At 39.1% G+C, this 16,440-nt stretch overlaps 2 protein-coding genes across 2 annotated transcripts; both read right to left on the minus strand.

Moving 5' to 3' along the window:
- Positions 1 to 477: 477 nt before the first annotated feature.
- LOC148729262 (protein kinase C delta type-like) lies at positions 478 to 5,493 on the minus strand. Its single transcript, XM_088725741.1, has 9 exons — positions 5,441 to 5,493; positions 4,825 to 4,965; positions 4,112 to 4,276; positions 3,531 to 3,628; positions 3,209 to 3,271; positions 2,705 to 2,834; positions 2,195 to 2,275; positions 1,349 to 1,456; positions 478 to 1,012 (listed from the first exon to the last, which is right to left on the minus strand). The coding sequence occupies exons 2-9, from the start codon at positions 4,963 to 4,965 to the stop codon at positions 878 to 880; spliced, it is 921 nt and encodes a 306-aa protein (XP_088581867.1). The 5' UTR covers positions 5,441 to 5,493; the 3' UTR covers positions 478 to 877.
- A 4,440-nt stretch (positions 5,494 to 9,933) lies between these two features.
- On the minus strand, positions 9,934 to 11,448 carry LOC148729263 (uncharacterized). The gene is made up of 4 exons (XM_088725122.1): positions 11,266 to 11,448; positions 10,814 to 10,942; positions 10,280 to 10,336; positions 9,934 to 9,948 (listed from the first exon to the last, which is right to left on the minus strand). The coding sequence occupies exons 1-4, from the start codon at positions 11,446 to 11,448 to the stop codon at positions 9,934 to 9,936; spliced, it is 384 nt and encodes a 127-aa protein (XP_088581248.1).
- Positions 11,449 to 16,440: the final 4,992 nt, after the last annotated feature.

Genomic DNA, 16,440 nt, shown 5'->3' on the forward strand with positions numbered 1-16,440 from the left:
GAACGAAATAACTGAAAGGAAAATATCCCAACCATGGCTCGAAAAATCGATCACGCACCTTTTGATCTCCCAGTTTAGATTGGTAGCTCCTCGGCCAGAGTAACTGCCTCTTTCGCAACCAAATAATACGATACCCATTAAGGGCCCTCTTATCACCACATTTCTGTGTGAACTGATTAAAGATCGCGATTTAAAAATATCTGTTGCCAAGAAAACTGGTGTCACTCTCTCAGCTAATCAAATACAGAACTCAAACTCATTTTAAGTTCCTAATTGCTGTTTTCCGCGCTCCTGACACGTAACATTTACCACTTCGTTTAAAACACTGGTCGAGTCAGATTAAATCAATGAACACAGATTAAGCAGAAAAACAATTACTATGGCTAACTATCGATCCCATAGAGGAACAAACTGGGGACCCGGTTTTGAAAATGATTTTATTCAGTTTTCCAGACGGGAATTGTACACTTACCGCCATGAAGACATTTGCTTCGTCTGACAGCAGAAAGGAAAATCCAGACATAGGGTTAATCTAAAGAAAAGAAGAGAAGACGCGGATACAACATTGAGCAGAGCAGACGGAGACGATGTACTGTAAAAGCATTTGCAATGTCATCAAGGTTCTCGTTTTTAGCTTAGCGAATCTTTCTCGCGAATCGATCAATTGGCGTGGAAAAATGGCTCGATAGCCTGGTCGATGGTGCAGATTATCCTATGTCCGAAGACGATATACTAAAGATTTTGATTGTCGAGGGTTTTTCATTGGTAACAATTTTTGTAGGTGAGAGAAAAAAAGAGACCATAAAAAAGCAAAAGAAAACAAATACTGTTAAGGTTATAAAGGAGAAAACACGAGATCTACTTGACACTGATGTAATCATACCTCATTCTCTGCTGTCGCATTTGGCGCCGATGAACCACATGTAATTGCTAAGGGTTCTTTTCCGCTGAAGAACGGACGCAAATGGTAATTGTAAACACCAAGCCTAACAGCTGGGCATTTTCGGAGAAGCTGATTGTACAGATATAAAAGATTTCTTTCGTCAAAGTTGAGATACCACGCGAACTACATTATTCACTAGTTTAATATCGATCTCTGAAACTTGCCAAAAATACTTATTCAGAAACACCTTGCTAATAGGGTTCAACCTATTAGTTCTACTCATTTCTGCGCCGAGCACATTGAGTCTTTTTAATTTATCGTGAATAACTGTAATCCGTAATCTTTCTTGAACACATCTTTTACTATGAATGTGAAAAAAATGTTCAATTAATGTTTAAGGTCCTCTTTTGTCCAGGAAGAAATTGATTTACTTTAATCACATAACTTTGGGTTTCGTTTACTGACCTTTAAAAGACAATCTCTGGCCTCGGTCCCCAGCCAATCAGGGATGTCAGGGGTCGTATACACGATGTTTTCAAATATATTTCTCTCTTCGTCATCATAAAATGGTAGCTGATAAGTAGATATGTAGGAAAAAAAAAAAAAAAAAGAAAATATTTCATTAATTATTCCAAACATACTGCTCATTTCACAATCAATCACATTTTGATATTTAGGCTTTGTGCGTATATGTCTTCCTGTTTTAGATGAAAGCTAGGGGAGGCAGAGGGGAAGGGAGAGGCATGCTTTATAGGTTGTTTTGCTCCTCAGTTATCCCCAGGCCATTTCCTTTTTATTCCCCATATTATGCGAAATATAATCAATTGTCATATACAGCTTTCACTCATTTCACAAACGTACAAAGGACGAAACGTTTCTATAAACCATTCAAATAGGCTGATGATTTATACATAATTGTCGAACATCAAATTTCCTTCCATATTTTTCGTTGAATGATTTCCAACCCCTTTCACTGTGCATTTGATTTACTCCGTTGCGTAACCTTTTTAAAAAACATTTGTAGCTTAAAATAGATCCCCCTCTCGGGTGGAGTCTTCCCTTACCATGTTTGCCATAGGAGGGTGTCCTCTTCCCACGGGACGAAAGATAATGAAAAAGTCATGATTACAACTTTGTCAAAAGTTTGATTCACAAGCATTTGTATCCTTCCGCAGGGAGAGTTATTGTGTATAGTCTCCAAATTAACTCAAAAGTTGAGAGTGTAATGCTCCTGTCATTACCGTTAAATTGACGCTGCCAACGAGTTTGTTCTGTCTGAGTTTAATTAGTTGCAATATAACTTGTACAAACCTGACCAGTTAGCATCTGGAATGGAGTCACTCCAAAAGACCACCAGTCCACGGAATAAGTATATGGCTCTCCTATTATCATCTGTAACACAGATTGAGTGCAGTTTATCAGCATTGCAAAAACAAAGCGCATTAACACTGTAACAATTTTTGTGATCGTTATTTTCAGGGTGTCATGTTATATTAAAAGGATTCAACTGCATGAGCCTACTACCAGGGGTTCCCTACTATCAGAATCTACTAGCAGGGGTCCCCTACTATCAGAATCTACTAGCACGGGTCCCCTACTATCAGAATCTACTAGCACGGGTCCCCTACTATCTTTTTTTTTCTAGAACTGAGAGGAGGTATTATCGTCGCTATGGTGATTTTATCTTCCATGGAGAATTGAGAAAAACACAACTCACAGTCCTTTTTGCGGAGAAGATAAAGAAGTGGTAAAAAAAAAAAAAACCCAGCCATTTGAACTAGGACTTAGCGAGGGGATCTGCTAATCTACAGTGTCTTGTACCTCAGGAGCCATATATGCAAATGTTCCACATGTGCCAGTCACTGTAAAGGCGACAACTTCGCTCAGACCGAAGTCTGACAGTTTAAGGTGGCCATTTGAGGTTACCAGGATATTTGCCGGTTTTATATCTCTGGTGAATAAAAGTTTGCAACAACTTGTTTCAATCATCTTTCGTGTACATTCCTTTACATCAGTGGCAATTTACGTCGATTGTTGGGCTACAATAGCAAAAAATGATCTTCTGCTTGTTCTCTCTCGATTCCGATCCCACAAAGTTCATTCACTTGTGACGCCTTCATTTTAAAAACAAATGTATTTTACTAAGATTGTTCTTCCTTCAGTGCCACATTATGTTTCATCCGCTTTGCATCGAGAGAGCTGGTTTGAAAGAAAAGCTCATTTAAATAGTCCGTGTTGTTTTACAAAAGTCTCCAAGATTCTGAGGAAGACAGCAAATTTCCTTCGGTATAAGGCAAGATGACGTACTATATGTCACAAACATACCTGTGGATGACGTTTTTCGAATACAAATATTTCAATCCCTGACCGATATCGACGGCGTAACACCTGAAATACCAGACGTTGTCGTATGAATACTCTTAGGTGACTTACTAAGTTCTAATTTGGGCTCAGTCAAAAGAAAGTGAGCAACTGCAGGTCTACAAACTCAAGAGTGAATCTATTGACAGCGGTGTAGAAAAAGCCTGCAGATTGATAAAGATATGATGAGCATGAGTGGCAACTAGGATGTCAATCTTAAATCCTTCCGGGAAAATCAGGCCTTTTCCTACTCAAGGCGTAAAATCTCTGCTTATTCAAATCTTACCTGGCGCGTTGTTCACTCACTCTTCCTCCCTCCGCTTCGAGAACTCCAGCTAAATCACCGCCGGTAACAAGCTCCAGCGCTAAAGCCGTTTCTGTTAGCTGTAAAACAAAGTTATTAAAATTAGTCTAATAACATCAACGTTACAGCTGTGTTGAATATGATTATGATCCTTCCTCGTTAGAAGTTAATTGGCAATCAATTTTCTATAACTCCTTTTTTGTACTCCTTTGACGACCACTGATCTCCTCTCCATCCCCCCCGGAAAGCGGCCTGGTACACCCCTCAAAATCCTTTGAAGATCCCCCTACTAATAAATACTAATTAATGGCTACCTACTCGTTAGCAAAACTAAAACTGACTGAGATAGTGACAGGCTCAACTTGCATTTACTTCAAAATAAAGAAGCCCTAAGTACTCTTATTTTTGCCTCCTGAAGGCTTGATTACTCCACTGATGCTATGTACGAAGTCAGTTCTATGGCCACACCAGGAAAAAATTCCTAAAGATGAACGAGTTTTTTCTCCCCCTGTAGCCAGTATTCTGCATGTATTCTTAATTAAAAACGTTTCTTAAGCACTTACACTGATGGTAAACGCCCGGCATAACAGAGTTATGCTGGAGTTCCCAACCAAGCGGAGGAGGATGAGCGTTTCCTTTAAATTCATTAATGCATGTTCAACATTCCTCTTTAGAAAGGTTTTAACTGCGTAATGTGCCTGGGTTTGTCGGCAGTAATATTGCGAGACCTAAAAAATGAATAAGATAGAAAAGTATCAAAGACTGTACTTAGCAGTACTTTGAACAGTTTTTTGTGACGTTAATTCAATCGTTAATTCAACCATTATGTCTCAACTCCTTGGCCGCACGTTGTATATTGGGAGCTGGTCTTGCAAAGACCGGGGAATTTCAATGGAATTTGTTTTTTTTTTTTTCCGCAGTCCTCTAAACGACGAACGACTCAGTGTCGCGGTAACCTTCTTCTCCCAAGACATCGAAAAATTGAAAATAGACTGAGTCGTGAATCGAATTTGAAAATAATCAATCTGAGAGACCACACAGGTCATAACTATGGCCATTTTCCTTTCAAAAAGAAAAACAGAAGCAGTGCATGCTACCTTTGTAAAAAGAGCGAATATTAAGCTCGTTTTTCCTCATGTTACGAAAAATTATAATGATAAAATTAGATGCTAGCACAATCTAGAAGGGCCTATCAGAGGACGTGCATATCTTCAATCACCTGAGTAATTACCGAGGTATACTTAATATCAATTTTAGTTTTCACGGGATCTCCTACCTCGCCAAACCCTCCTTCCCCAAGTTTTTGAACCTTCACCAGGTACTTAAAATCACGATCATCAACACTCCAAAGACTTTCTACTCGAGGAATTTTGTCAGGATACATGGAAGTCTTCTCACCTTTTCTTTTTCTACACATCTTTGCAAAGACCAACATAAAAAAAAAAACCATCGATTTTTTTTGTTCATTGCGAGGAATTGTGATACGGAAAGAATAAGTTTTGCAAAGGAATGCTCGACATCGGAATCCTCGGCATTTAATACTGATAAATGTACTAGATATTACAGAAAATCAACCAATCAGAAGGCTTGCTAAATCATCTTTTCTAGACTAAGAAAAAAAAAACTAAGTTAAGAGTACACGAAATTTTCCAGGTCAAGTACCAATGCCAAGTTCAAATCTCGCTAGATTATATAACACGCGCAGCGCACGTGAATACGAAATATATATTAGGGGGGAGGAGAAGATTGTAGTTTGAAATATTCTAATTTAAGATCATTTCAACGTTGTATACGATTTACGTTCTTTGCTTCTAGGCATTATCATAAAAGGTTAAAGATGGATCACAGATAAAATGAGAAAAATTCAAAACACTAAGGCTAAAAATCATTACCCTTCGTTTGGTTCGGCGTTCCCTCCAAGCTTTCTGTAACAATCCAACTGCTCTGATCTGTCAGAAGAAAAGCAGCGGTCACATACTGACGAAGTTAAATTGTGAACCCATTTCCCTGATAAGATCATGGAGTCGAAAGGGAACAAATAATGCCTTTTAGAAAGAACTTTTTGCTCTTGGATCAGACCTAGATTATAACCAAAATCGCCCGATAGAGTTAAATGATCAAATTTGCCGACTAACTCTGTAGCTATCGCCATTACTATCTCATACCTTGAGTTTGAGCATTTCTCGTCTTTCTATTTTAAGTTTACGACGGCGAAATGCCTTTTGGATTCTCTCGGCGCATTTATTCTGCAAAGACAACAACAATTTTGATAACATCAACATACACATATTAGGATCTTAAAGTCGCTACGCCAGGTTGAAGTACATAGTAATAAAGGTATACTTTCTATCGGACAGGTCTCTTCTACAGTCATCCGTCTTCAACGGTCACCTCCGTACACTGGCTGCCTTCCTAAAGGTGACCACCTTTTTCAGAAGGGCCACCTCTCTACACAGGACGCCTTGCCAAATCGGCCTCCTTCTTACAACGGGCACATCCTCACAATGGCACAGCAACTAAAGCGCGTCCTAACTGCATTGAAACTCTTCTCTCGCTGAGGGCCAAGGAACGCTAGAAAAACTGATTTAGCTTCTGTACCTTGCTTGTTTAGTCTCGGTTAGGATGCTTTACAAAAGCATCAGTATTGCTTACGGTTATGGTGGTAAATGTAATGATATTCCACCATAAGCACTTTTGAAAAATTAGAAGTTGCACTGAGCCCGGTGGACATGGAGTGAAATATGTGACTCCCAATTTGAGGTGAGGGCGAATTCACCGTAAACTGCTCAGAAAAATTGTTAATGTTAACTTGTGAAACCCCCTTCCCTCTTAAATGCTTTTTATTAGTAATCGTACTATTCTTGTATAACTGAAATTCGTATGAAGCACGATCCTTTGCAGTAGATAGCGCTATTTATGCAATAGCGAAAATCAGACCTGAAAAAAATCAGGCCTGTACGGGATAACTGAAATTGCACGATAAACGATAAACCTAAACGACATGAGTTAAACTCTTTATCAAAGTACTTTAAATTCAAATTCTTCTTTTTCGGGGTATTAGTTTCGATTTGAATCTGCGCCACGCCCGCTTAATTATGGACGCGCTTTCATTCTGCAAAAACAAAAAGCATTTTGATATCAAGAAATGATACCAGCATCTAAAAGAATTAACGCTATTTTGAAGAACGTAATAAAAGTATAAATCCTGCAGAACCTCTATGCTGAGCCCTCTACCTTACGAAGGTCCCCATGTAACTCTATATCAAAGTACCTTGAATTCAAGTTCTTCTCTTTTGCGCATTAGTTTTGACTTGAATTTCCACCACGCCCGCTGAATTATGGACGCGCTTTCATTCTGCAAAGACAAAAAGCATTTTGATATCAACAAATGATATCAGCATTTAAAAGAATTAATGTTATTTTGAGGAACCTAATAAAGGTCTAAGTTCTGTAGAACTTCTATGCTAAGGCCTCTACCTTACGAAGGTTACCATGTAACTCTATATAAAAGTACCTTGAATTCAAGTTCTTCTCTTTTGCGCATTAGTTTTAACTTGAGTTTACGCCACGCTCGCTGAATTATGGACGCGCTTTCATTCTGCAAAGACCAAAAGCATTATGATATCAACAATTGATATCATCATCTTAAAGACCTTATTTGAAGAACGTAATAGAGGTCTAAATTCTGTAGAACTTCTATGCTAAGGCCTCTACCCTACGGAGGTTAGCCACTTTAAATGGCTGCCTCCATTAAAAAGGCTACCTCCGTACAACGGCCACTTTTTTACTCCGACTGCCTCTCTACAACGATCACCTCATCCACAATCAGCTATGTTTACACGGCATTATAAAGAAATCAGATTACCTGTCTTTGCAGCTCTCTATCTTTTTTACAGGCGTCGTTTTCAATACTAAAAAAATGTCACAGTGTTACAATGGTGATGACCAATAATTCTTTTAACTCAAGTTTGGCAAAAATATATCCTTGTTCTTTCCTTTTATTGAGTGCACTAGACGTCCAATACCTTAAGCTTGGCTGAAACACGTTTTCTTGCCTTGAACTTTTGAATATTTATATTAACGTCTGGCAGCAAGGGAAACAGTTTAACAGTTTGGTAAATGAAGTTGTACAATCGGTTCGTAAAAGACTTTCGTTCTTTACTTAAAAACTAGAAACTTCTATCGAAATTTGACTAAACGATAAAAGACTTACCTTTCTTCGCATTTGTTCTCTGTAGTTGGCCATAAATATTCCGCAATACTCGCAAAGGTAAACAAACTAATCCAGTGGGTAACGAAAACCATCTTGGCATCTAGTTTGTTTTCGCGACACTGATTTGTAATTGGGCTGCGTCATAATAGCACCCTTCATCTTTTAAGCGCGCGCTAGAAACAGAAATGAATGAATGAACGCGTGATTTTTGTCCGCTGAGCTCAAAAACATAGAATATTCTGGTGGGGCTCCTAGGCAGACAAAAATCAGCGTTGGGTGGAATTTTTGATCAAATATTCTTAACATTTACCTCTTACGAAAGAAACCCTTTTTCCCTATCGCGATGCTCATCTATTACAAAATTCCAAGCCTTCTTTTAGTAATTTCAGGCTTTTGGCTATTTTTTGCTATTTTTTGCTTAAATAGCAATTACAGACGGCATATGAGTACTTCATGATCTCGATCAATTCTTCGATCAAGAAATATCAACAATCTTACGAATGTAACATCCAACCCAGTTTATTCTCCGAAAACCTTATCACGACTGCCGCTTTCGTTGTGCCTGATCAATGTCCGTTCAATCAAATCAAAATCTGCCGGCTTTCTGGAATTGGTGAGTCACTGTAATGCTGATTTGTTCGCCCTTACCGAAACCTGGTTAACGGCAGACGACACTGCTGCAAAGCTTGAGATTATTCCTTCTGGCTACAAGCTTGTGAGTTATCCTCGTCGTATCGGACGCAGAGGCGGCGGCGTTGCCTTACTTTATAAGGATTCCATTTCAGTGGTTACGACTAAACAAAACGATAATAATTCCTCATCTTCATCATTCGAATTCTCTGAGCTTTTAGTGAAGTCTGGCTCATTCGTTGTGAGACTAGTGATTGTTAACCGTCCGCCCTCCACCAATTCCTTTGTTAGCGACTTCACGTTGTATTTAGAATCGATTATTTCATATATTCAACCAATCCTGATCGTCGGTGATTTTAATCTTCACGTCGATGTAGACGGCGATACAGATGCTGGCGATTTTCTGGACACTTTGGAATCCATGGGCTTAGAACAACATGTAACTGCACCTACTCACAACCTTGGTCATACCTTGGATCTGATAATCACTCGTCAATCAGACTCGATCATGAAGGACAATCCTACGATCGGTAAATTTATCTTTGATCACGCAGCTATTCTCTGTGATCTTAATTCCATAAAGCCTGAAGCAAGTGTTAAAACTGTCACCTACAGGAAATTCAAGTCAGTTAATATCCAATCTTTTAAAAGTGATCTTGCTAATTCAGCACTGTGCAATGATAACATTGTCAATTTAAGCCTGGATGATCTTGTTAGATGCTATAATTCAACCCTTTCATCGCTCATCGAATCTCACGCTCCTGTGAAGAGTAAAACTGTGGTCAACAGGCCTCTTATGCCTTGGTTTAATGATTCGATCAAGGCCGCTATCAGAGAAAGGAGAAAAGCGGAGCGTAAATGGAAAAAAAAGCTCTTATTTCATATAAAAAAAAGCTCTTATTTCATTTTCATCTTCTAACTGGCACGGAGTACCTGCCAAAAGAAAACACTAGAGATGAGAATAAAACACTTAAATGTGGAAGGCAAAGTCAAACATCAGTTACTTCAAAGAATGGGGGCTATGGTGATCTTTTTTTATTTTTGGTCTCTGCTTCATCCTACATTTTTAGCTCTTTACACCCTTACATTAGCACTTATATTCTCCACACTTTTCTCTTTACATGTCCTATTTCTCTGACAAGGAGAATTTGCTTGACAATCAGGAGCTTCTTCAATTGATGTTTATTTCCTTTTTCTCATGACCTTTACATTTGATTCAAAGATGATACTGGGGAAGGAATGAGGGGCCAGTGAATCTTAGGGGTTAGGAGATAAAAGTGAGCCACAAACTATCATAAGTTCATTTCCATAGCTGAGCCAATCAAAACTCTGTCATTGCCATAGTGTTTGAATACTATAGCTACAAATTGGGAAACAGATCTGTTCAGTTTATGTCAGGTAATAGTGTCTTTTCAAAACCAATGAGGACCAATAAAACTGCATTTTTCTTAATAAAACTGCCATCACTCACATCTTAAAAATGTCTCCTTTAATATTTTTCAGAAAGACAAGAAACACCTGAACATGTGGTTTGGTAGAACATCATCCTGAAACAACCTAAACGAAGGATTATGAAAAGCAAATAAAATAATGAAAAAGAAGATGAAAAAATACCAACTGGATGAAATGAAATTTTAAACTAGTAAATGAAATATGGAAACCATTTTAAAATAACAACAACAACAAAAAACAATAATAATCAATTGCATTAGTTTTCTTTGTTTCAGTAATTTTTTTATTTATAGATTGGCTTAACTTTCTCATCCTTTCAAGCTCTTGTCTTCGTTCTCTCCGTAAAGCGCTAAGATAAATCCTTCTTATTAGTAGCTGTATGGAGGCATAGTTTTGAATATACTTTGTTTCATTTTTAAGAGAATACCACACTTACAGCCATTTTATTTGCATCATCTGATCTCATAGACGAAAATCCGGAAAGGTAATTATTCTGAAAAGAAGCAAAGAAGATGAAAATGGAAAAGGGAACAGAAGAGATGGAGACGTTCAACTCAACATGAACAATGTCATCAAGCTTCTTGTTTTGAGTCCAGCAAATCATTCACAAAAGTAATTCAAATCGATCATTTCGCGAGGAAAGCTGGCTCAATGGCCTGGCACATGGTTCAGATTATGTTTGGTTCGAAGACGGTGTACGGATAATTGCCAGTACTAAAAAGTTTTATTAGCAGCTAAATAAAGTTGTAACTTGAGTTAATAAACTTTTTAATCGTGGGGCAAATATTTAGCAAGCAAAAGATTGCAAACACGGTTACTCACGGTTAATGTTCTAAAAGAGGAAACATGAATCGAAGATGGATAAATGAGATATCCTGTCTAAATTTTCAGGATGCACCAGTCTTCCACGAAGCCTCTAACAGTTAAACAGACTCATTTAAAAGTCCACTTGACACTGATGTCACCATACCTCATTCTCTGCTGTCGCATTTGGCGCCGATGAAGCACATGTAATTGCTAAGGATTCTTTTCCACTGAAGAACGGATGCAAATGGTAATTGTAAACACCAAGCCTAACAGCTGGGCATTTTCGGAGAAGCTGCTTGTACAGAAATAAAAAATTGTTTCGTTATAAGTTGAGATACTACGTGAACTGCACCATTTCCTAGTTGAATATCGATCTATGGTCCTTGCCAATTATACTTATTCAGAAACGCTATACGAAGAGGGTTACAACTAATTTCTGCGCGAAGCACATTGGGTCCTTTTAATTTATCGCAAATAATTGTGATCCATAATCTTTGATGAACAAATGTTTTACTGTAAATGTGAAATAATGTTAAATTAATCTTGGAGATCCTCTTTTGTCTGCAAGGAGATTTATTTACTTCAATCACGTAACTTTGTGTTTTGTTTACTGACCTTTAAAAGACAATCATAGGTCTCAATCCCCAGCCAATTGGGGATGTCGGGTGTTGTGTAGACAATGTTTTGAAAAAGGTTTTTCTTTTGGTCATCATAAAATGGTAGCTGATAAGTAGATATGTAAGCGCTCTTAAAAACGTTGTAACTTACCCTCCCTTTGTAATGTAGGATCGTTATCATTAACCTTAAACTTAGAGGTGTCACTGATAATGGAAAAAATACCCTGTTCGTAGGCTTTCCTGTCCATGACAACTAAGCCATTTCATTTGTCAGGCTTCAGTATTACAATGTCCTTGTTCAATGGATATATGAAGTTCATATATTTTGAACTGCGGTATTAAATATGTATGATGCACGATCCTTCGCAGTAGATAGCGCTATTTATGCAATAGCGAAAATCAGACCTGAAAAAAATCAGGCCTGTAAGGGACTCGAACCACTGACCTCTGCGATACTAGTGCAGCGCTCTACCAATTGAGCCAACAAGCCAACTGGGAGCAGGCCGTTAAGTTGATTTGTAATAAACCCGTGATGATAAATCAGTTACAATTGATATATGAAGTTCATATATTTTGAACTGCGGTATTAAATACGTATGATGCACGATGCGTGATGTCCTTGTTCTTTGTCAAATCCTTTAGTATCCAACATTTCTTTAAGTCCGCTGCAGAAGGTTGGTGTGAGGAAACGTACGAATGGGCAAGATGAGAAAGGTCTGCGACCAGTTTTCCCTTTAGCTTCCTGTCGAGTAGATTTCTGACCATGGTGCGATCAAAATAAGGGCCACTTAGACAAAGATACCTATGAGAGAATCTATCCAGTTGGTTCTCAACCAGCCAGGTTTTATGGGCTACCTAAACTGCGCAAGGCTCGGTAGCCTAATGAAACGCCTCCTTTTCGACTCATAGTATCTTCAATAGGTACCTACAATTACAATTTATCTGAGTTCCTTTGTAATCTTCTAGAGCCACGTGTCCCGCGTGAATGCATCGTCCGCGACGAGTTTTCTTTTGTACATGAAATCAACCAGTTATCAACCTCAGGGAAGTTCATAGTATCTTTCGATGTTGAGAGTTTGTTCACTAGTATATCTCTTGATGAATGCATTGATCTGGCGATCAGATACATTTATCAAGGTAACCCTGATCTTAAGATAAACGCCGCTGACCTAAAAACGCTTTTTACCTTCGCAACAGCTGAGACTGGTTTCTTGTTTAAGGTTGTTTTACGATCAAATAGATGGGGCTGCCATGGCGTCCCAACTTACTCCAGTACTTGCAAACCTCTTTATGGGACATCATGAAAAAAAACTGGCTAGATAACTATTCATTCTATGAAGTTCTGTTCTACCTGACGCTATGTTGATGACACCTTTTGTTTGTTCAATAGCGAGGAGGACGCGCTCGTGTTCTTTGATTATATCAACACCAGGCACCCTAGTATTCGTTTCACAATGGAAAGGGAAATTGATAAGAAAGTATCATTTCTAGACATATTGTTAGACAACAGTCATACATCCATCGTCACTAGTGTATATCGCAAGAAGACGTTTACTGCCTCTTCTTACTAATTATTTCAGCTTCGCCCCTTTCATTTACAAATTAGGTTTAGTCAGAACATTGATTGATGCCCACTAGTGTATATCGCAAGAAGACGTTTACTGCCTCTTCTTACTAATTATTTCAGCTTCGCCCCTTTCATTTACATATTAGGTTTAGTCAGAAAATTTCTTTCAGGTCTGATTTTCACTATTGCTCAAATAGTGCTTTACTGCGAAGGATCGTGCTCATATACGTCTCATAACCGCAGTTCACACATATGTTTCATATGTTTGTTGTTGTTTGATTTATCATCTACGGGTTTATATCGAATTAATTTGATGGCCTGCTCCCAGTTGGCTTGTTAGCTCAATTGGTAGAGCGCTGCACTAGTATCGCAGAGGTCAGTGGTTCGAATCCCGTACAGGCCTGAAATTTTTTTCAGGTCTGATTTTCACTATTGCTCAAATAGTGCTTTACTGCGAAGGATCGTGCTCGTATACGTCTCATAACCGCAGTTCACACATATGTTTCATATGTTTGTTGTTGTTAGAGTATATAAGATCAATAATTCCTGGGTTGGTTTTCATCTGGATGTCAAGAAGTTTATTTTCTTGCTACGGAAAAATGTTTTTCATCTTGGGTCATAAACAAGATCGTTTACAGGTATCTAGCTAAGAAAAATAATCTTTTCCTACTGGGCAGAACGCCTCTTCTAACTCCGGTAAACCTTCTTCACAGTATTATAAACTTCCCTATGAAGGTGTAGTCTGATCGTCTGGGTGAGTGTAGTCCTGAGAAGGACTGTTGTCGGCGGTAGTGACTGGCGTTTCGACAACCTGTGCGGAAGTCATCATCAGAGTCAAGTGAATGATTGTTGTCAGTAGAATGTTCTTATTCCAGTTCGTGTGAAATGATCGGTTGGTTTTGCCGTGATGTTATTGGCTGTAAAACTAAAGTGACGTAAGTCGGTCGTGATTGGTCTGTTTCGATCTGTCGGTAAAGTTAGGTCGTTCTTTTTCGGTCGTTTGTGATGTTTATGTCGTGAATGAGTTGTTTGTATGGAGCGGGTAGTTGTTGACATCTGTTTAGGGGAGTCTGTCCTAAGTTAGTAAACCAGCTTTCCAGAGTCAGTCGTTGAAAATAGTCAGTGCTGTAGGTTAGGCATTGCGCAGAGTCCCAGTCAATGTTGTGGTTGGTAAGTCGATGGTGTTCAGCAATGTGATTGCTGACATCACCTTTCCTCGTCGCCCGTCTGTGTTCAGTCAGTCTTGTTGTGAGGTTTCTGCCAGTCTCACCGATGTAGGAGGCTTGGCAGTCGGAACAATTGATCTTATAAATCGTTCCCTGTCTGTTCCTCGGTTCGTCTTTGTCTTTAACGTTGGTTAGTAACTGACTTGGTGTGGTGATGGGTTTGTGGGCGACGCGGATATTGAAGGGTAGTAAGATGCGCGAGATGTTTTCAGACATGCCTTTTATGTACGGTATGGTTGCTGTAGTCGTAGGGGTTGCGGTGTCGTTTGTTTCGGTAGTGGTAGTGGGTCGGTGAGTGTTTCGTCGGATGAAGTCGTTGTTGTAGTTGTTCTTCGTAAAAACACGGTGAAGCTATTTGTTCTCGTCGGATAAGTTGTCTGTCGAGTCGCATACTAGTTGTGCGCGTCGTGTTAGAGTTCTGATAGTTGTGGCTTTGTGTGATGTAGGGTTGTAGGATGACTCGTCTAGTAATCTGTCGGTGTGTGTCGGTTTCCTGTAAACTGTCGTCCGTAATGAGTTGTCGTTGTGGCTTACCAGACAGTCTAGAAAAGGAAGTTTGCCATTTTCTTCGACTTCTCTGGTAAACTGTATGTCAGTGTTTTGTTCATTAAGGTGGTGGTGGAATGCGTCAATTTCGTCGTGTCGAACGGCGGTGAATCTGTCGTCAACGTAACGTAACCAAAGCGGTATCGTTTGTCGGCAAGTCGAAAGGGCGCGTTCCTCGATGTTTTGTATCACAATTTCTGCTATAACAACAGAAACTGGAGACCCCATGGCAGTGCCGTGTAACTGTTTGTAGTGTTTACCGTTGTACTGAAAGTAAGTAGACGTTAGGCAAATGTTTAGCAAGTCCATAATGTCGTCTGTCGGTAGCGGTAGTGGGTCGGTAGATTGTCGGATTGCAGTCTCAGTGCATTGTAATGCCAATTGAAGTGGAATACTGGTTTACTAACTCAGAACAGATTCCCCTAAACAGATGTCAACAACTACCCGCTCCATAGAAACGACTCATTCACGACATAAACATCACAAACGACCGAAAAAGAACGACCTAACTTTACCGACAAATCGAAACAGACCAATCACGACCGACTTACGTCACTTGAGTTTTACAGCCAATAGCATCACGGCAAAACCAACCGATCATTTCACACGAACTGGAATAAGAACATTCTACTGACAACAATCATTCACTTGACTCTGATGATGACTTCCGCACAGGTTGTCGAAACGTCAGTCACTACCGCCGACAACAGTCCTTCTCAGGACTACACTCACCCGGATGATCAGACTTCACCTTTACATGTTACCCCCGGGTTCAAACCATTTACTGCAAAACTTCCCTATGTTGTCCGGTTTTCAAAAAATCGCTCAGACTGAGTTAAGACAACTACTCAAACGTTATTGTAGAGCTGATTTAGATGTTAAGTTTGTCTTCAATACGTTTAAACTCAGAAACATGTTCAGTGTGAAAGATTCAGTACCGCTAGGTATACGTTCGCGTGTCGTTTATAAATTTTCGTGTGCTGGCTGTAATGCCAGTTATATTGGTGAGACCGCTACTCGCCACATTTGTACACGAGTTCGTGAGCACCTCTTGTCGGACAAAACTTCGTATATTTACAAGCACCTGCAATCATCAAGGGCCTGTCTTGACTCTTGTGATAGAGAATGTTTCACGATCTTAAATTCTGCCGCTTGAAAATACCAAATTAAGATCAAAGAGCCATTTCATATTAAGTAGGAAAAACCTATTCTTTATCAGCAATTGAAGCATCTAGAATTGTCTCTTTCCTTTTAATTATGTTGTTCCTTGGTCTTTTATATTATTATTATTTTTGTTTTGTTTTGTTTTTTTTTTTGGTCTAGTCAAGCGCGCGCTATTTACATTTTTCGCGTATTTAATATTCAAATTGTAACGTAAGCCCTGACACGTAATTTGTAACGTACCATAATATAAATTCAAATGTACAACCGTTAAAAGCTCATTTGCAACTGAACAAGACACGAGAATGTCGAAACATGTCTTGTAAATTTAAACTCAAAGTTGTCGTTTCTTTATTGAGAGTTATTGTCACTCTGCTGTCTTTACGTCCACTTGGTAACACCTTTATTTAATCACTTTCACCAGAGTGTGGTGAGAGTCGCACAACAGAGCGAGGCTCCAAATTAAGTGCGCCCTATATCCCACCCATCCCACCCCAGGGGAGGACATCCATCACACAGTAATCTCGTGTGTGGGAAATTAACGTCTCCTACCCCAACCCTGCAGGAGACGGGACCTCCATTTATTAGTCCCTATCCGAGAAGACTAGAATATCTAACCATTTCTTGATGTTATAGAAAGGTAGCAAATTCTTCTCAATTATTTTTAAGACCC

This window comes from Stylophora pistillata, chromosome 6, assembly GCF_964205215.1.
Source record: "Stylophora pistillata chromosome 6, jaStyPist1.2, whole genome shotgun sequence".
In the NCBI taxonomy this organism is placed as follows: Eukaryota; Metazoa; Cnidaria; class Anthozoa; order Scleractinia; family Pocilloporidae; genus Stylophora; species Stylophora pistillata.